We start from the raw sequence: 21,533 nt of genomic DNA on the forward strand, positions 1-21,533 counted from the left end.
TGCTATCAACACGACGGGGAGCTGGCAAACTGTGCTCGCGGCATAGAGGACAACGATGTGCAGATTAGGCAACCCTGGAATTGTCGCGGAAGTCCGGTTAAACGCCAATTTGAACGTCTGCTGTCAACCTGAACTCGATTGCTACGACTGTTGCAGCTGCTGACATACGCCTATCGCCCACAATTCCTGAAGGGTCGCTTTACCGTCTGTCTTCGTAATTGTCGTCGACATTTCGAAAAGCTGCTTTAAAAATACTGGGCTTGTTGCCTTACACAGTAGATTATTTTGTGACTTCTAGCCATATGCTTCTGTAGAGATAATACTGCAGTCCATCGGAAAGTAATGAGTAGTTGACTCATTAACAACATCATTCCACATCCACGGGCTCGATAAAAATTTCCTCCAGACTTTTCCACGCTTTGCAGCTTTGAGTTACACGCACCCGTGTTGCCAACCACTCACCTTCCACGGTCGTGGTCCCCCGTCTCTTTCTTAGCTCTATGAATACAACACAGAACTTCTTTGACCCACCTACCATCCAATCGCCTCGCTACATGGCATGCCCACTGTCAATTCATTTTCATAGAAAAAAAGGGACAGAGTATAACTTGCCGTCGACGGAGCAAAAACTCTGCTGGGGGAGGGATGCGAAAGGAAATCCGCCGTGCCCTTTTCAAACGAGTCATGTCGGCATTTGCCTTAAGCGATATAGACCAACCACGTAAAACATGAATGTGGATATCCAGAAAGGCATCTGGACTGCTGTCCTCCCAATTGCGAGTCCACTGACATAACCAGGACGATGCAAGTAGTGGGTTGTCGTCGCCTTGCGGGTTTCTCGATTCCAGCATCCCTAGTATCTCTTGGATCGATTTACGAAAAATGAAGCACACCTAAATACGGATAGCTGCAATGGAATTAGAATCTAGGTTGCCTGCCACTTCCAGCCCTCTTGTTGCTGGTGATCCGATGCTCACAAAATATTTTCTATAGAAAACCATCGAATCAACGCACATCCCGGAAGTTCTTTCAAACAGTTTGTCTAAATTGATTGACTACTTAAATGCTACCGTCAGTCCTATACTGCTGGATCCATCTCCAAACGTGTAACTTGGTCTAGAACATTTCCTTATTCAGAAACGCAAAATTACTGTACTTACCAGTGTTAGTAGCAGGGAAGGCTGCATGCTCGATAGCACCTTCACAATCTGAAAAACGAAAAATATCGTTTAGTGCAATAGACCAAAAAACTGCATGTTTCAATTTCACTAAACTGTCACTCAACACTTTTTGGACCATTTAATTTTTTGTACTGAAGTTATCAATGCAACGGTCAAATTAGGCCTACTATGCCGTCTTAAAGGACTCTTTGATGAGTAGTAGTAGAGTAAGAAGCAATCCACGAAACCATACATTTGGAGGAGACATAAATCTTATTGTTGTTAATCATATAACACATTGAATTAAAATGGCAGCAGACCCTATTCCGTAAATATTCCTCTTTATTCAAGGCACAAACTACTTCGGGCACTTATGATCATCTTCATAGTCTACGCGCTAAAACCATCTCTCCTCTGTGTGTCATGCGATGTAATGTTCGAATCTTCTTTAGGTTGTGCGAATTATGAAGAAGTAAGATACTATATCCAAAGCAACAACGAATCTTTCTTAGGCATATAGGCCTAATGCTCACATGCCCCTCATGTAAATACGTCATTATTTCCTCTTACCCTGTCCTCAGCATCACAGTTTAATGAGCACAAAAAGGTAATTTTTCTTAGAAATATAAAACTAAACACTTGTAGTAGATACATATGCAAATGTATTACAATTCGCACAAGAAACCGCCAGCTCTAGTCCCAAAAATAGATTAATCAGATAGCTCGACCAAAATGTTTACTGCTTTTCACAATGGTCAATTTGCTTACTGGTAAGACTTACTGAAAACAAAAGAAGTATATCGAAAGTGATAAAACTCTTTTTTATCTACCTCTATACTCTGCAAACCAATGTGAAGCGCTTGGCAGAGGGATCAGTCAAAAAAATCCGAAAGTATAAGCAGGCTTTTCGTCACGATGCTAAAACAATATCATGTCACGCTGCACGAACGAATGTCCAAAAACATCGACGGATAAACAGTAAAACTAATGACTGAAGAAGTCGCTCAGCATTCTGATAGCATAAGTGGTAAAATACCGTTTTACTGCAGAGTTGTATTGTATGTTAACCGGGGTCCTAGAAACGACGGAGAGGCTCCGTCCCCGCCGCAGCCACAGTGGTTCACAACCCCACGACGACTGCCGCTGTCCACTTCACCCCCCCCCCCCCCCCAAGGGAATGTCTCACACCAGATGAGTGTAACCCCTATGTTTGAGTGGGTTCAAATGGTTCAAATGGCTCTGAGCACTATGGGACTCAACTGCTGTGGTCATTAGTCCCCTAGAACTTAGAACTACTTAAACCTAACTAACCTAAGGACATCACACACATCCATGCCCGAGGCAGGATTCGAACCTGCGACCGTAGCAGTCGCACGGTTCCGGACTGCGCGCCTAGAACCGTTTGAGTGGGTGGTAGAGTAATGGTGGTGTACGCGTACGTGGAGAACTTGTTTGCGCAGCAATCGCCGACATAGTATAACTGAAGCGGAATGCCGACATAGTGTAACTGAAGCGGAATAAGGGGAACCAGCCTGTATTCGCCGAGGCAGATGGAAAACCGCCTAAAAACCATCCAACAGACCGGACCTCGAGACAAATCCGCCTGGCGGATTCGTGCCGGGGACCAGGCGCTCCTTCCCGCCCGGCGCTCCTTCCCGCCCGGAAAGCCGTGCGTTAGACCGCACGGCCAACCGGGCAGGCTACTGCAGAGTTAGTAACGGCCAGAAATATTGGTTGATGGGTCCCTGTGGGCTGGGAACCAGTTATTGTGAGAACACACATAGCACTGGAACAAAAGCTCGCAGAAATACCCTTTAACGAGCTCAAGTTATGTGTCGCAGCATCTCAAGGCAAAGAAACACTGCATATTCTAACGAGTAAAACACACTCTGAGTGCACACGATGCGACACTGTTGCGAATAAAACAGTGATCTAGAAAGCTTAGAATATATTTCTTTTCTTTCCATCTATGATCACAAAACTTCTTATTCTTTGGACTAACGATTTCGGTCAGCGATAACCATCTTCACACCGGCAGTAAAACATGGGAGTGGACTGTCTACACCTTAAAATAATAAAATATGCCAATAATGAAATGATTTACTTTCAGGCATGTGAAAAACATGCGCATCAAATATGACGAGACATAGCTGTTTTAAAATATGTCCTAATATTATGAAGCCACAATGGCATCGTCAAAAAGTACATAAAATCGTCCCACGAATTTAAAGGATGATGGAAACTAGGCCACAGTACCGGCATCAGCATGTTAGCAATGCTACTGTTCATAACAAACTGAGATACAGTAGAAGGAGAGGAACAAGAAAGTTTGCTACCCTGTGCAATACGTTTCGAATGCACAGACATTTTTATCATAGCGTTATCCACATTTCTACTACGAAAACAATCAGTCGAAAACAGCTTTTCCCCAGGTCAGTGGCCAACGGTTAGGAGGTTACGTAGAGGTCTTCTAACGACGACCGAGTGAGGTGGCGAAGTGGTTACCACACTGCGGAGGACGACGGTTCAATCCCGCGTCCGACCATCCTCATTTAGGGTTCCCGTGATCTCCCTGAATCGCTTCAGGCAAATGCCGGGATGGTACCTTTGAAAGGGCACGGCCGACTTCCTTTCCCATCCTTCCCTAATTTAATGAGACCGATGACGTCGCTGTTTGGTCTCTTCCCTAAGCAACCCAACCCCCTCTAACGATGTAATTTTGCATTTATGCACCATTTTATGTTGTACGAAGCTGTCTTTCATGTGATTCAATTTTTCTGACTACACTTTCATTGCAGAGCTATGAGACAGCACTGTAGCTTCTTACTCTTTATTTAAGCTCCTATTGTCCCACTAAGGCCGGCCTGGATGGCCGAGCGGTTCTAGGCGCTACAGTCTGGAACAGCGTGACCGCTACGGTCGCAGGTTCGAATCCTGCCTCGGACATGGATGTGTGTGATGTCCTTAGGTTAGTTAGGTTTAAGTAGTTCTAGTTCTAGGGGACTGATGACCTCAGATGTTAAGTCCCAGAGTGTTCAGAGCCATTTGATCCATTTTGTCCCACTCACTGATGAAGAATCCTGGAAATATTATGTAGATAACCATACGAGAAATGAAATTACTGTCAGAAAGTGAAGATCTGAACGGTTTCCTTCGCACACAACGGAGTTTGTGCCTGGATAGCTCAGTCGGCAGAGCTTTAACGGAGTTTCATTACCTGCACGAATTAAAGTAGCACAAGTTCATTAACCAGTGTGAGGATCTGTCCAACTGTCCCAGAACAGTCTATCTGAAGATGGTTCCACAGTGCTAAATGTTGTTAAAGAAGGCACACCACCGCGGTAATAATTTTACGTTGCTGAGTCTGAAGTGGATATGATTATACCCCTGGGCTTCGAAAGAGACTGTAGTAGTGTGCCATTAAGAGTGTAACACAGTCTACCGCAGGTCTTGGTTACAGCGGGAGGAGGCTGTGGCAGGAAGTGAAGACACAACTACAGAAGTAGAAAGGAAAAATACTGCAAGTCAAAGTGAGAACAAAATGAAGGCAGGTAAACAACTTGCATGTGATCACTTTTTCCGTGGAAATACGAAATACAGAAGATGCTGATTTGTTTTTGTTAGTGCTGGGAAGCATCCGTGAACTCTCTGACTTCCGCCCTCACGCTGTTGCACGTACACTGAAGGCACTATGCACTTTGAAGTTGCGGTGTTCGCACGTATTGGGTTCCGCCTCACAAATAGATCGTTTATTGGTAGCCCTGGAAAGCCATTAACAAAATCACGGGTCAGGGATTTTCTCTGCCTCGTGATGACTGGGTGTTGTGTGATGTCCTTGGGTTAGTTAGGTTTAAGTACTTCTAAGTTCTAGGGAACTGATGACCTTCGATGTTAAGTCCCATAGTGCTCAGAGCCATTTGAACCAAAACCACGCATTGAAGGTATCATTGAAGCGATAGGCGATGTATGTCATTGATTTAAATGCCACGCATAAAATCGTCTGTTGATAGGATACTGGCAGTAAAGGTTTGTTCGTAGAATGAAAACTGCGTCAGCAAGAAACTGCTCAAAAATGGTTCAAATGGCTCTAAGTACTATGGAACTTAACATCTGAAGTCATCAGTCCCCTAGACTTAGAACAACTTAAACCTAACTAACCTAAGGACATCACACACATCCAAGTCCGATGCCGCATTCGAACCTCCGACGCAGCAGCCGCTTGGTTCCGGCCTGAAGCGCCTAGAACCGTTCGCAAGAAACTGCAATAAAACTTCTTTTGGCTAACAACTTCCCAGTTTGGTATTTTTAGGTGGCCTAGTGACAGAAGAATATCTAAAAAGTAGTGTATGATCACGTAAGCGTATGAGTACTAATCCACAAACATTCACGACTGTCTATTAAAGTGTCAAACTTTCTTCTTTTAAATTACATGCGCGCAAAAATAACGTTATTCCGGCCTGAACTTTGCTTTATCTACAGTCATACTCCGACGACCACAGTGAAGTGCGTGACAGAGGGAAGCAACTTCTTTCATCATTGCCACATCTTGTTATTACCCTGTACGAACTTTCAACAGACCACGAAGTGCACTTCGGAAGAGCTTACGCAATTTGCCACTACAGTTGCGCATCAGTTAGTAAATGCTAATCCAGCGGTGTGCTTCACTGTGCAGAAAAAGATTTAGTCAGTCCGCCGACCAGCTGCAGTAGAGAAACACAAGACAGTCTGCCGCAAAGTGTGAGGCCAGGCCGCAGGTAAACAAACGAAACGGCCGCATTCCTTCGGCCAGCCCCGCACGTCAACAAACACGACCCGGCTCTAGCTTTCCGTGATGCCGCTGATGACGACATCGACTTATAAATACGACAGTGTTTACAGTTGAGTACCGGATATGCTCGTTTCTTGTCAGTTTCACCAGCGTACTGTTGAAAACACAGCGAACACAGTTGCCGTTACACCGACAATGCTGACGAACAGATAGGACACAAATAGCTATATACCTGTTTCGGGTTCAACGTCTAGTCGATAAAGAAGTGACAAGAAACAATTTAAGGCATTGGAATGTCAGGCTTCCTCCTCGTACACACTGTCTGGGCAGAAAGTGGTGCATTCTGGAACTGTTAGGAAAGATGAGGATTGTTTAAGTCCACATGTGGCCTATGAACTAGGAAAAATAGGCGCCTTTTGTGGGACACGATGCCATATGACGATGAGATACTGGCTTCCGTTGTTGTTATTTTGTTACTACTTGATTTACTCCATATCGCTAAAATCGTCTTCAACGGCTTTTCTTAATGCCATAGGAAAAAATTTGAGCTTACTGTTTCCTTTTCTTTATGTCTACGTCATAATTCGATTGCCATAAATGTCAAAAAATAGTTGCGTGCGTCAGAAGATTCGTTACATTGCCCGCTGCAACTTGATATACTGACTCGTTCTGGAGATATTTAGGGTGGCCTGGAATATTAAACTTTATCTCGGCCTTATATAATTAGTGATGGATCAGTGCCAAACGCTGCGTTTCGAGAAGAAAGGTTTTTTCCCCCATCTTTCAGTGTCTAACGTTTGTTAACTTTTAATATGTAAAGATCTTTTGAAATGTCGGTTATCATGGATTATATGTGCTTGTACCAAAGTTTAATGTTCCACTAATGATACAGAAACGATGTCCTCGTCTCCAATTATAATGGAAAAATGCTAATTCGTTAAATGATCGACTAGTGTGCAGTGTTTATGCCTTCAATGTTGTTATACTCCTCGCGTGAAGACAGAGCCATCAAAGGATTTCACATGGGAATTTAATACCGGCACTCAAAGGTTGTTTATCAATGACTTCAGACAAAACGACGGTTTCTAATGTATGCACTTCTGGGATGAATCACATTCAACCAACAAAACTATGAGTAATACACGTGTTTGTAAAAATCACAGAGAAATCAGCCTTATAACCTTCCTCCTAAACGTTTACTTTTGAGGGTACCACAAAGCAAAAGAATGTATCTCCCCCCTCTCCCTCCCTTCTCTCTCTCTCTCTGTCTCTCTCTTGCAACAAATATTTTATGTTTTTATTACTCAAGAATGCTTTGTCTAGTCGATTCAGACATCTGCACCAGGTCTGTTTTCAGACAGCAGATGGGAACAAGTCACTTTTGTCCCGATAGAACGTACATTCCCGTTTTAATGTATGTAAGTTCGTCAGGTCAGAGTTCATCTGAATAACAACGCGCCACAAAAGACGTTTCACAACGCTCTTAGAGAGTAGGTAATGTAATGGAACTGAAATATTTCGGTGTGATGTGAATAAATGCCTAGGGAAACGTCCTGTCGAACTCCCGTGCACAACAACCTGCGTAAATGGGCTTGTTTCGCTCCAAGGAATTATCGCGGGAATGGCCTATTGAAGTCGAACATTGGACTGCAAACTGCCTTTTCTGGCGCTATTAATTTGTTCGGCACGAGGCACCCGTGTTCAGTCAGTTCATCCGCAGTCCGGCAGCTTGATCGAAATAGATATTGTTCGTAAGTGGTAATGAGTGACTCAACTGTGCCAGATATCAGTCGAGTTGCAGTTGTACGGAGATATAAGGTACATACGCAAATCATCTTTTTCGTCAACACTTGAAACCCAGACAAACATTTATCCGTTTAAAATACTGGAAGAAGCGGCTATGAATGTTCAGCAAAATCAAACAAAACAGTAAGTAAGGTATGCAATAATGAAAGGACCAACTGATGATGACATTTGTATGCTGAAACATGTTTCGGCAAGACAAGGAAGAATACATCACGTTTTGTAAAACGAGATGGGAGTCAGACTTACGATATGAATTGAGGGACGTTGGAACCTGTAGCAGACGACCTGATATAGTTTGTCTGTTAACTGAAGAGCGGGCAGCGCTTGTAGTGGAGAAAGTGGTTGGCCTTTTCTCGAGGAACGGCTCACTTGCCGTGCACCATAACTAAAACTGTTTCCAGGGTAGCAGTGCAGTGCAGCGCGCGATGATTTATATAGACTCTCTTGACGTGCGTGTCTTGGTTCAAATACCTCTGAGCACTATGGGATTTAACATCTGAGGTTATCAGTGCCCTAGAACTTAGAACTACTTAAACCTAGCTAACCTAAGGACATCACACTCATCCATGCCCGATGCAGCATTCGAACCTGCGACCGTAGCAGCCGCGCGGTTCCAGACTGAAGCGCCTAGAAACGCTAAGCAACCGCGGCCGGCGCGTGTCTTGCTTCACTAATTTCTGTATTTGTATATGGTTAACACATGTAGTGGAAAATAGGAAAAAGCCGTTCTGACTTTAAGAACCAGCGTTTACCAGCCCCTTGACACGGATCAGCATAGAGAGTGGGCACCTGACTGTTCGTTCTTCAGTTTGCAGAGCAACTACACTACAGGTGACAGAAGTCATGGGACACCTCCCAATAACATGTCGGACCTCTTCTCGCCCAGCATAGTACAGCAACTGGATACGGCACGGACTCGGCAAGTTGCTGGAAGTCCCCTGCAGAAATATGAGCCGCGCTGCCTCTGTAGCCGCCCAAAATTGCGAAAGTGTTGTCGGTGCAGGGTTTTCTTAACTAAATAACCTCTCATTATGTCCCGTAAGTGTTTGATGGGATTCATGTCAAGCGATCTGGATGGCCACACCATTCGTTCGAATTCCCCAGAACGTTCTTCAAAACTAATCGAGTTGACATGGCGCTTTGTCCACCCATAAAAATTCCATCGCTGAAAGCCTGCAAATGGTTTCGAAGTATCCGAACATGAGCACTTCTTGTCAATGATCGGTTCCGTTGGACCAGAGGACCCAGTTCATTCAACGTAAACGCTGCCCAGACCACTATGGACCCACCACCAGCTTGCACAGTGCTCGTAGAATTCGTAGAATGTTCCATGCGTCTAGCTCCAACAACTTTTTAATTCCACATTCAGTCTGTTAATTCCCATCGTGCGGCCGCAATCGCGCTGGAAACCACTTCAGATGAATCGCCGGAGTAGAAATGACTGCTGTGCCAACCCGTGGCCCTTTATGCCTTTTATGTGCGATGTTGCAGCCATCTTTACATGTGCATATCGCTATCACCTCAGCGTATGAACGACGTGAAATGTGTTCTCCAGCGCGTAAACGAGACTGATATATGGAACCTCACACGATGGTCCGAAATATTGGCGTTACATAAAACAAGACAGGCAAGTCGGGTGGGGGCGCTACGCATCCCGTGTGCCAGCTCGTAACGGTCATACACGGGCGGTGCCGCACTGGGCGCAGCGGTTTGGGACGTGGACGCCGTCTGGCTGGCTTTCACCGGAAATGGCGAAGCATCGCCGACTGGCGGGTGTGGGTGGGGGGACAGCAGCGAGCCAGCGAGGCGGCCCGCCGCGCCGTCCCCGCCACTGTGCGCCCGCGGCTGCGAGGTCAGTGGGCGGCAGCGGCCGCGGCCGCGGCTGCGGGGCGCGGATCGATACGCGGCGGCCCCGGGCGAGCCTGCCTGCCTGCCTCAGTGCCTGGGCCACTCGCCTACACTCACTACGACCGCGGGCGGGAGGCTACGTGACGCACGTCGCGTGCTGCAGCGGACGCGGCCCGTGTAGTCAGCACGGATCCGGAAAAAAAAGTTACACTACGGCATATAAACGCAGCACCAGACTCCAAACCGTGGGGAGACTAATGTTCCATGGATACATCTGCTCCTTAGAGGTTTGCCGGTGACGTGGCATTTTCGGCAGAAATAGCAAAGGCCTCGGAAGAGCAGCTGGACGAAATCTGTAGTGTCTTAAAAAGAGGTCATGAGATAACACCAAGAACAGTAACGGAACGTAGTCGACTTAAACCAAGCGATGCTGAGAGAAGTAGGCTGCGATATGAAACATCGCGGGCCGAAGGCGCTGCAGTAATGGACTGTGTGGCTGGTCCCGGCGAAGGTTCGAGTCCTCCCTCGGGCATGGGTGTGTATGTGTTTGTCCTTAGAATAATTTAGTTCAAGTAGTGTGTAAGCTTATGGACTGATGACCTAGCAGTTAAGTTCCATAAGATTTCACACACATTTGAACATTTGAAAGTCGGCTGTCGACACGACTGTTGCGCTTCGATCGCAGATATTGATTGAAAATCGTAAAAGGGCCGATCTTCAAACTTATCTCAATATCAGAATGATTCGCTACTGTCCGCAGCTCGTGGTCGTGCGGTAGCGTTCTCCCTTCCCGCGCCCAGCTTCCCGGGTTCGATTCCCAGCGGGGTCAGGGATTTTCTCTGCCTCGTGATGACTGGGAGTTGTGTGATTTCCTTAGGTTAGTTAGGTTTAAGTAGTTCTAAGTTCTAGGGGGCTGAGGACCTCGGAAGTTAAGTCCCATAGTGCTCAGAGCCATTTGAACCAGCTATTTGCTACTGGAAGTTGTGTTGGGCCAATATAAAGGTATAACCGAGGGGGAAAAAGGAGCAGATAAAGTCACCGTGGCCAACAAGCAACAAGGTAAAATAATGGAGACAAGTTGCTGTTGGTTTTAATTCTCTCGTAAGGCCTATTCCTTAAGGTCATATCTTCAAGTTGTTGCTGTGTCTCCTTTAAACAGATCACAGACTATTGTTTGAAAGCTTCCTGTGCCGTAATATCTTAAGGTTAACACCAACAAGCACACAGTTGTCAGTGGTTGGTCTCTTTTAGTTGGTTTCATCAGATAGTGGCTCTGAGCACAATGGGACTTAACTTCCGAGGTCCTCAGCCCCCTAGAACTTAGAACTACTTAACCCTAACTAACCTAAGGACATCACACACATCCATGCCCGAGGCAGTATTCGAACCTTTGGCCGTAGCGCATCAGATACTCTCTGAACCTTAGTTCCAACTGCTCCGCACTACTTTTCTCCAAATGAAACCTCAGCTTAAATGACTTGTCATTTAATTCCAAGTCCGGGGAGCTCGCTGGGTCTCGTCATCGTCGTCATTAGTGGAGACATCTGAATGCTCAGATATTTGTAAAGTACACGAAAGCGAACAATATAATTCACATCGTGTACGGTTGTTGCACTCGAGAGTTTTGCCCAACAACGGTACACAACGCTCAGAAAACGCAGAGTGTGGTATGGTTTCGATGGTATGGAATGCCATGGTAATGTTGTTGTATTTATATTTACGAACAATGACATTTGTTACTACTGTTCCAACATATGAGCTTCTGGACTGAACACAACGCAACCACTCAGCCATCGGCATGAATGAAATACGGTTATGTGGTTAGTTTATTTCATACTGGCAATAGCAAGAAAAGTTTTTCTGGAAAAGACACATTTGTCAACATCGATTATGAGTTTCAGTATTAGAAAGTCTTTTTTGAAGGTGTTTGTATGGGCTGTAGCTTCTTACTGAGGTGGAACGACAGACTACAAACAGTGCGGACAGGAAGAGAATGAAAAGTGGTGCTACAGGAGAATGCTGAAGATTAGATGGGTAGATAACGTAATTGATGAGGAGGTATTGCATTGAAATAGGGAAAAATGAAATTTGTCGCACAGCTTGACTAAAGAAGGGATAGGCTGATAGGATACACTCGGAGGCATCAAGATATCACTAATTTGATAATGAAGAGAGGTTGGCGTGAGGGTGAAACTGCAAAGGGAAACCAAGGCTCGAATACGGGAAGCAGGGTTCAAGTAAGTGCAGGTTACAATAGTTATGGAAAGGTAAAGACGCTTGAGCAGGATTTTGTTGAGACCTGCATCAATGCAATCCGCAGACTGAAGATCACAACAACAAATGTTGCCTACGATACTGACAATTATAGTGGCAATTAAACAATATAAAAACACAAAGGACTCCTGACTGACTGACTGACTTACCGAAATATCGTCTCATACATTAAAACATGGGTGTTGAATTTTAGTACTGGCACAACGCTGTGAGAAAGGGCGGAAATAGGCTAGCACAATATTCCCTAAACTTCTCCATGACATACAGAAAGGACTAACGTTTGCAAAATGCTTTATGAACGCAAACGTTACTAGTACGCAGAGGAGTGTAGAAAGGAAACTATTACAGTAACTGGCGAAATATGGTCCATCCTACAGCACAAACACTGCGCCTTCCACCAAAAGAAAAAAAAAAAATGGTTCAAATGGCTCTGAGCACTATGGGACTCAACTGCTGTGGTCATCAGTCCCCTAGAACTTAGAACTACTTAAACTTAACGAACCTAAGGACATCACACACACCCATGCCCGAGGCAGGATTCGAACCTGCGACCGTAGCAGTCGCAGGGTTCCGAACTGCGCGCCTAGAACCGCGAGACCACCGCGGCCGGCTCCACCAAAAGAATACACGAACAACACGACAACTGTAACTGAACTCTATGGACATTCCTTCCAAAAACTAGAAAACAAAAAAAGCGAAAATCGTGTAAACTTAAGTCTCTTCAACTTTTTTTTCCATGGGGGCAGGGAAATGTCTTATTCTGATCAGGGAAGCCAACCTCAGGTCATTACTTCTGCCGTCGCATTAAGATCCTTTCATACTGGACGTCACGAAGTAGAACTTGAAAACATTCCACAACGCATTTTAAATGGAGGTATGAGCGACCTTCAACAGAATGGGACTGAATGAACATCACCATTAAGGGTTCCCTTACTGGTTCGGTGGTGTCATCTGCTAACATAGGACTTCAATCGAGATGCCTATAACAGTTTCCACAACATATATTGTGTTCGAACATCATGAATTACCTCAAAGAAAACTGTCTATTGACACAAAGTTAACATGGGTTTAGAAAACATCGTTCCTGTGAAACACATGTAGCTCTTTATTCACATGAAGTGTTGAGTGCTATTGACAAGGGATTTCGGATCGATTCGGTATTTCTGGATTTCCGGAAGGCTTTTGACACTGTACCACACAAGCGGCTCGTAGTGAAATTGCATGCTTACGGAATATCGTCTCAGTTATGTGACTGGATTTGTGACTTCCTGTCAGAGATGTCACAGTTCGTAGTAATTGACGGAAAGTCATCGAGTACAACAGAAGTGATTTCTGGCGTTACCCGAGGGAGTGTCATAGGTCCTTTGCTGTTCCTTATATATATAAACGATTTTGGAGACAATCTGAGCGGCCGTCTTCGATTGTTTGCAGATGACGCTGTCGTTTATCGACTAATAAAGTGACCAGAAGATCAAAACTAACTGCAAAACGATTTAGAAAAAATATCTGAACGGTGCGAAAAGTGGCAGTTGACCCTAAATAACGAAAAGTGTGAGGTCATCCACATGAGTTCTAAAAGGAACTCGTTAAACTTCGGTTACACGATAAATCAGTCTAATCTGAAAGCCGTAAATTCAACTAAATACCTAGGTATTACAATTACGAACAACTTAAACTGGAAGGAACACATAGAAAATTTTGTGGGGAAGGCTAACGAAAGGCTGAGTTTTGTTGGCTGGACAGTTAGAAAATGTAACAGACCTACTAAGGAGACTGCCTATACTACGCTTGTCTGTCCTCTTTTAGAATACTGCTGCGCGGTGTGGGATCCTTACCAGATAGGACGGACGGAGTATATCGAAAAAGTTCAAGGAAAGGCAGCATGTTTTGTGTTATCACGAAATATGGGAGAGAGTGTTAAAGAAATGATACAGGATTTGGGCTGGAAATAATTAAAAGAAAGGCGTTTTTCATTGCGTCGGAATCTTCTCACGAAATTCCAATCCCCAACTTTCTCCTCCAAATGCAAAAATATTTTGTTAACACCAACCTACATAGGGCGGAACGATCACCACGATAAAATAAGGGAAATCAGAGCTCGTAGGGAAAAACATAGGTGTTCATTCTTTCCGCGCGCTATACGAGATTGGAATAATAGAGAATTGTAAAGGTGGTTCGATGAATCCTCTGCCAGGCAATTAAATGTGATTTGCAGAGTATCCATGTAGATGTAGGACACATTCTCGTGGCGCTCACTGTCGTCATAATAGTGGGTATTAGCGTTTTTGTGTCGTCTTAATGTTTATTTTATATTCTGCTCTGTTACCATGACACATTCTGATGGTTGTATGAGGAATTAATGTTTCTATTACGAATGTTTGGCGACATCGCGGTGAATGCACAATGGAAGCGTGTAGTCGTCGTCGCCATACTGGCGTATCACCCGGCGTGATGGTATGGAGTGGAACAGTGGACGTTACATTTCAGATGCGTTACGACCCGTTGCTTTACCCTTCATTCGATCCCTGCGAAACCCTACATTTCAGAAGGATAATGCACGACCGCGTGTTACGGACCTGTACGGGTCTTTCTGGATACAGTAAATGTTCGACTGCTGCCCTGGCCAGCACATTCTCCAGATCTCTCACCAATTGAAAACGTCTGGTCAATGGTGGCCGAGCAACTGGCTCGTCACAATACGACAGTCACTACTCTTGATGAACTGTGGTATCGTGTTGAAGTTGCATGGGCAGCTGAAGCTGTACACGCGATCCAAGCTCTGTTTGACTGAATGTCCAGGCGTATCAAATGGTTCAAATGGCTCTGAGCACTATAGGACTTAACATATATGGTCTTCAGTCCTCTAGAACTTAGAACTACTTAAATCTAACTAACCCAAGGACAGCACACAACACCCAGCCATCACGAGGCAGAGAAAATACCTGACCCCGCCGGGAATCGAAGCCGGGAACCCGGACGTGGGAAGCGAGAACGCTACCGCACGACCACGAGATGCGGGTTCCAGGCGTATCAAGACAGTTATTATAGCCAGGGGTGGTTGTTGTGGGTACTGATTTCTCAGGATCTATGCGCCCACATGGCGTGGAAATGTAATCACATCTCAGTTCTAGTATAATATATTTGTCCAATGAATACCCGTTTATCATCTGCATTTCTTCTTGGTGTAGCAATTTTGATGGCCAGTAGTGTATATAATTTAAAGATACAACATAATATTAACTGTAGAGAATTGCAGACTTTATGAGTGCAATGTTCAACACCCAGACTGATACAGGCATTCGCCTGCAAACAAGTCTTCCAAGTACACGGTTCGCTCAGATTATTGCAAAGCAGCTAAGTGTTCAGAGTTTTGCCTTGCCCCACAGCCACATAATTCATCATCATCGATATCTCCTTCTCCAGACTAGTATTGCGCTTTGTCACCCCTGTTTGCAACCAATTGACGATCCTCCAGGTCCCGTATTCGAGACTGCAGCCTGACGGTAGCTTCTCTTTTGCTGTCCATAATCCTCCAGCAGGCACTGTTCTCCGCAGCTCAGTCCGGCCGGGCTGCTGCTAAAGTTGGAATTGGTGGTGGTGTGCGTAGGAAGAGTTCCGAACAGTGGATGCCTTGGACCTGTGTCTTGCTTCTTCTTCTGATTCTCTGCTGCTACCCGTCTTCTTGCATGTGGAGATCCCACTCCCAGGAGTGAAAAGATGTATTAGTATGAGTAGATTTCCTCCACACTTGTGTGGCGCACTCCGCAGCAGAGAAACACAGAACGAATGCAAATGTGAGGAGGACGCTGAGCAGCGCTTCCCACTAATGGTCGGTTATGACTAAAATTTTCAACAGTGTCGGACTTTCCTTCGAGCGATGTCCACCCTCTCCACCTTCTACACCCTCTTTATACATTACATCCTGACCGAACTCTGCCTCTGGGAACAGATCTTTGGCCTGCCTGCTGATTCCTGGCATCGTACGCCATGTTGCAATCAGGCAAAAAAAGAAAAACCATTGATTTGTACGTGGTAAGGAATTAGTAACATGGCATAAAATATTTTTGGCATGGTACCGCGTCATATTGTGGGGAAAAAAACCTATAACGGGTAAACCCAACGTTCATGTCGCGGTTAAACTAGTCTTCATCGGGCTCTGTTGGGTCTACTTATTTCTGGTTCTAAACCCTATGTCAATATGTTACGTAACGGGGTAATATGGGAAACTGAGAAACTATTTTTTTTTTTGTGATGCAGTGAATTTTCGAGACACCCGTGCTGTAGTTAGGCAAAAAATGAACTACCAACATCTTTGGTCTGCACACTCAGACAGCTGCAGTTGCACGTCCAGGTCGTATAGAACCCACTGTTTCCTTCTACAATGGAAACAACCCCATATATATGTAGCATGTGACAAAATTTCTGTAGTAGGCTTGTAAATGTAAGTTTTGATAGTAAATTACTATATACAATAATTCATAAAATTATCAATAAATAACTGTTCTATGCAGTTTTTTTTTTAAAAAGGCAAAAGCGCAAGCGCTGTTCTTGCCGTATAACGAAATTGGCCTAATAACTGGTTTTCGTGAAGGCACCGAGCGGGAACTCTCCGCTTCTTTCGGCTCTATCTTGAACTGAATGGAAATGCAGGTAACGTTAGGATTCATCATTTTTGGTCTTTTAAGCTGTTTTGCACGTATTGATGGGAGGTTGGACGTAAATGTTGATGACTGTGCTAGAATATGTACAGAGCATTTAAAGCATTAATAAGAATATATGAATGATCTATTTCTTTCTGACGTAAACATACTCCGAGATTTACATTTGAATTAGATTAATTACAGACAAGAAGCATGTGGCTTTCAGTGAACTTGATGTACTGTTAAAAGATTTAATTATTGTTCATTTTCTCAAGTAACCTAGCCAATTTCAGGGTAGGTTGATTTCGTTTATAGATATTTTCTCCTTCAGTGTCATTTTTTGAGAGTTTACTTGGACTTTAAAAGGTGGGAAATAAACCGCCACACGCTGGTACCAGAATGTAGGAGTCGTTTCTCTTTGAATCGGTCAACAGTGTTAATGCTGTAACGAGCTCTGTAAAACCGTCATTTACGTGATAGGTACTAAATTCCCATTAAGGTACCAACAGCAATTCAAAGGTGATTCACATCCGGAGTGGTCATGATTCAAGTGTGAGATGTGTGACAGTCGAGTAGGTCCCTGCATAACAGTGTGTTCATCACGCCATAGAGAGGTACCGTATCTTTCTGATGGTCACCGAAACGAGATTTTAGGAGTGTACGTACATGGAAAGCTCGTTTTGTCCTGAATAAAGTGAAACTTGTGAAACTCTGCATTTCTTAAGCCAATTACGAAGCGTCAATGAGTATCGGTGATGCAGTTATCAAAATAAGTATCAAAACATAACGACTGTTCCGGTTAATTTTCTTTTTCTGTTTATTGAAAGTCTTCCACGAGGCTTCAGTGTTCACAAATACGACCAGAGCCTTGAGATAAGTTATAGCGTGTACTGAGCATACAGAATAACAGCCGGCCGCGGTGGTCTAGCGGTTCAGGCGCTCAGTCCGGACCGATGACCACAGATGTTAAGTCCCATAGTGCTCAGAGCCATTTGAACCATTTGAACAGAATAATAATTTGTTGAGTCTTCACAAAGGCGTTTTTCAGTCGAAGAAAATTCGATTCATATACTCAAAACATAATCATAATAATTCGGTTCATGAAAAACACTGTTTGGGTATTTTTAGCCTGAGCTCACGACACATTAATTAGGGAGACTATTGGCCATGTAGCATATGCAGGCGTAATGAATACAGAAAAACTGGCAGTAAGAAAAGTGTACGTAATAGAACACGGAATGAGGAACGGATTTAATTTCCAGGGTTACAGAATGATGTGCCGATTTGTATACAAAGCCAAGATTTCCAAGCATTCAACGTCTGTTTATCGGCTAGGAAGTTATGCACAAAACTTATATTTGCAGAAAATTCTTATCTAAACATTTGACATGTAGGAGTTGTAAAAGAGCCTTTCGGAAAGCAAAGAAAAATAGACGTTGTACCATAATCCCGAGATACAGAACCATTTGCCCACTTTTACGAAAACAAGCAACGTGCTATGTTGCGGTGAAAATGTCTAATGTAATTTAACTAATCCACTGTTCCAAGAAAACCGTAAAAGCTATTAAGTAAATAAATCAGTAGTTTAAGAACTAGAGCAAACTAAAAGACAACACCACAGTACAAAAAATTAGGTAGGTGGTGGGGGTGAATACCAACGAACAGGAGGCCTGAAGCAAAAAAAACCAACAAAAATTGGGTTCTGTTAGAGTATGGGGTCTCTGTTTTGTTTCGTGTTAGCGGATTCTTTTGTGGCTCTCTGGTAGAGTAACGTATATTTAAGAACGATAACATAAAACTACTGCTATGTAGTTAATGGGAACTCTCCTAGTAGGAAGAACGTCGAAAACGCGGAATTGCACAATACTTACGAAGATGCCATGGGAAGTACTTCTCACATCAGCCATCGCGTGGCGCGTTGGTGCAAGCAGTCTCGACTGCGCAGGTATTCGCCTTTGCCATTTGAAGTCGACGTACACGAATGTTACACTGTGGCGAACGGTAATTCACAATTATATGCCACTTCATACATCCCAAGGAAGGAACATTATTTCGCATAAGCTCTTTTTGTAAGGCTGGTGTACGGATCACCATTTCCTCTTAAGTTACATCGGCCATCTCAGTTGTTCAACATTATAGCTATAAAAGTTTGTTACTGACAAGTGAGACCTGAATCGATGAAAATAATAAATGACTGGTGGCGGTTAAACTTGTTGGTTGTTCTCGAAAGTGCGAAGTCCACACTGGATTATTATTTGCAGTATCGACTGTTGGCATCGTCATACCGAGAGCAGAGAGTGCGAGATAAATCTCGCTCCTCGTAGGTACACAATGGAGAGATACGTTTTTGACGACGCCGCTGTCCTCCACACCAGGCCGTGGGAGAGTTTTTAGTGTCCAGCGGCGCTATAAATGGTGTGATATCGACTGGAATGCGCTTTTATCTTCGGCGTGTCTGCTGGCAAAGGTTATCGCCAGCCCGGGTCCCATTTTTCTGTCCTAGTATCGGGAACGAATACTGACATCACTGCAAGGCACGCTTCCCGTGCATCTTCTTGCCTTCTATTTACAGCCGAATGCTTGTTTAACATTGTTATACGAGTTCAGAATCTCTGTCCAATTACAATTAAATCACCCTTCATTTCCGGTTCACAATCGGTTTACTCTTTTCGCCAGTGTTTCCCGTGCTCACTTCAAGTAAGACTTTACGTCGACCAACTTTGGGTGCAGTTATCTGTCTAAATTAGCTTCCGAACAGGGCTAAAACTCGATAACTCTCTAGGAGTCACATAGTCGTGTCTGTTAATCCCGTTAGTACGAACATTGTGTTATTCGTCTTGAACGTTTCGTTATTGATACGTCGGCGAATCGGCGGTAGGAAAAGTAAGGGTAAGGTTAGACACCGAGGACATTAAAAACAGCACAAATGAGAAAATAACTACGCAATGTATTCAACACGTTATACGTACATACGACTTGCCTAACAGTTAATATTATTGACAGTCTTCACATTTCCCCCTGTCATATCACAACACTCACCGACACACTGGTTATACGGAACGTAACGTCTATTTTGCACCAAAGGATATATACCTTAATTTAATTTCTATCTTTCGTGGAAAAAAATATATAAGATTCCTGAAAAGTGGGAAGAAGGGACGACAGATATATTCTAAACTTAAAACTTAGTGACTACACGGTAGAAGCGATGAAAGAACTCTCATACCTAGAAGGCAGATTACTATACACTTAAGCAAAGGACACATCACAAGCAGAATGGTGTTAGTTAATAGTAGCGCTTCTTCAACAAAACTGTTTTGCCGACATCAATTATTTGTACACAACTGAGAAAGTAGCTTCTGAGTGCGTACGTCTCTAAGACATCACGCTATGGAAGTGAAACGTGGACGACAGGAATATCAGAGGAGAAAGAATGCGAAACTTTTAAATTACGGCGTCACAGAGGAGCGGTTAGGGGCGGATTCGTCACGATAGAACACGCTGGGTCCAACTGCCGGTTCCTTCCGTGCTCTGGATAAAATAATTGTGGTGTGATGATGGTTATTATAATTGAAAACGATCAGCACCGACATTAACTAAATAATTAACTTTTTATTCTCATTTACAAAAAGTTGCTGTACTTCCATCATGTTGCGAAAATTTCTTATTGTGTGGACACAAATTACGAAATTCAGAACGAAGGGCGGCGGAAGAAGTATATGGTAAACTCTTATCAGAAGAAAGGGTATGTTAGTGGGAACTGTTCTGTCAAATCCATCAAGAGTGGACCTGACCTTGAAAGGTGCACTAGGGGGGAAAATTGTAGTGTTATACAAATATTAGACTATGTAAGATGAAATATTAACAAGAAATAGGATGGGAGGGCGACATAAAACAGTGTAAAGACTGACGACCTACAAAACATGGATTTAACAGAATATACAACGTTTATCGTTGACTATGTGGTAGCCTTTGACTTATTCGTAAGAAGTCCACATGTGGGGTGAGTTCGGATAACTGTACGGTAAAGCGTCTTAAATAAGACCAAAAACGCAGTAGCGAAACACACTTATTGTAAAAGAGGACGCTTTAATCTGCTTAGAGCCCTGTTACCATTAAAAGCAGTTCATCGTTTCTAAAGTCAGTCTGACGACAATAAACATCACAATGCAGTAATTATCTGTACTAGTAGTGGAGAGTACGAAATATTCGTTCACTTGAAGTTGAACGACGATATAACTACGACAGCGCCGCTGCGTCATATAACCGAAAGTCAATTCTGCCACACGTTTATTTACGCCAGCAAAACTTGCATTGCAAGATGCGAAACCAAAGCAACGCATAGTTTTTTCCGAAGGAATGAGAACAGTTTGCGCTGTGGATAACTCAGAAAAAAACACGAGCTGTGTTCCTCACGTTTCCTTACTTACCATATAGCGTCACCACTTCGATGTTTTGTGAACATTCTTAATGAACAACTGTACATTTTTCTCTGACGAGACGCCACAACCAACATTCTTATCTCAAGAGCTGTGAACGTAATAGTACTGTGCTTGTTGATCTGTAACACACAATATAGTATCGGCCAGGTTTTAGCAGGTACCACGAATATGAAGTCTGAGACTTCTGGGTGCGCTGGTTATGCCCGCCCTACGTCCTCTCGCTAACTGGGCAGTATACGATCACGTATATATCCAGCATCGGTTTAAAGCTCAAGCGACGCCATGTGGCATCTTGGAGTGCCAGGCTGAGGGACGTCAGTAGAACCCAAATTCCAAATTTGTAAATATAGCAGCAGCAGCACTCCGTCGTCAGGCCACAAGTGGACCATCGGGACCATCCGACCGCCTTATCATCCTCAGATGAGGATGCAGATAGGAGGGGCGTGTGGTCAGCACACCGCTCCCCCGGTCGTTATGATGGTTTTCTTTGACCGGAGCCGCTACTATTCGGTCGAGTAGCTCCTCAATTGGCATCACGAGGCTGAGTGCACCCCGAAAAATGGCAACAGCGCATGGCGGCCCGGATGGACACCCA

At 44.0% G+C, this 21,533-nt stretch overlaps 1 protein-coding gene across 3 annotated transcripts in view; it reads right to left on the bottom strand.

The window, feature by feature from the left end:
* The window catches only part of LOC126272702 (xaa-Pro dipeptidase), an 842,295-nt gene that overhangs the window by 154,410 nt on the left and 666,352 nt on the right, over positions 1-21,533 (bottom strand). For all 3 annotated transcript variants that reach the window (XM_049975738.1, XM_049975737.1, XM_049975736.1), the window contains exon 4: positions 1,161-1,208. In XM_049975738.1, the coding sequence (XP_049831695.1) occupies positions 1,161-1,208 (48 nt within the window). The remainder of the gene's footprint in view (positions 1-1,160; positions 1,209-21,533) is intronic.

The sequence above is a fragment of the Schistocerca gregaria genome, chromosome 5 (assembly GCF_023897955.1).
Source record: "Schistocerca gregaria isolate iqSchGreg1 chromosome 5, iqSchGreg1.2, whole genome shotgun sequence".
Lineage (NCBI taxonomy): Eukaryota > Metazoa > Arthropoda > Insecta > Orthoptera > Acrididae > Schistocerca > Schistocerca gregaria.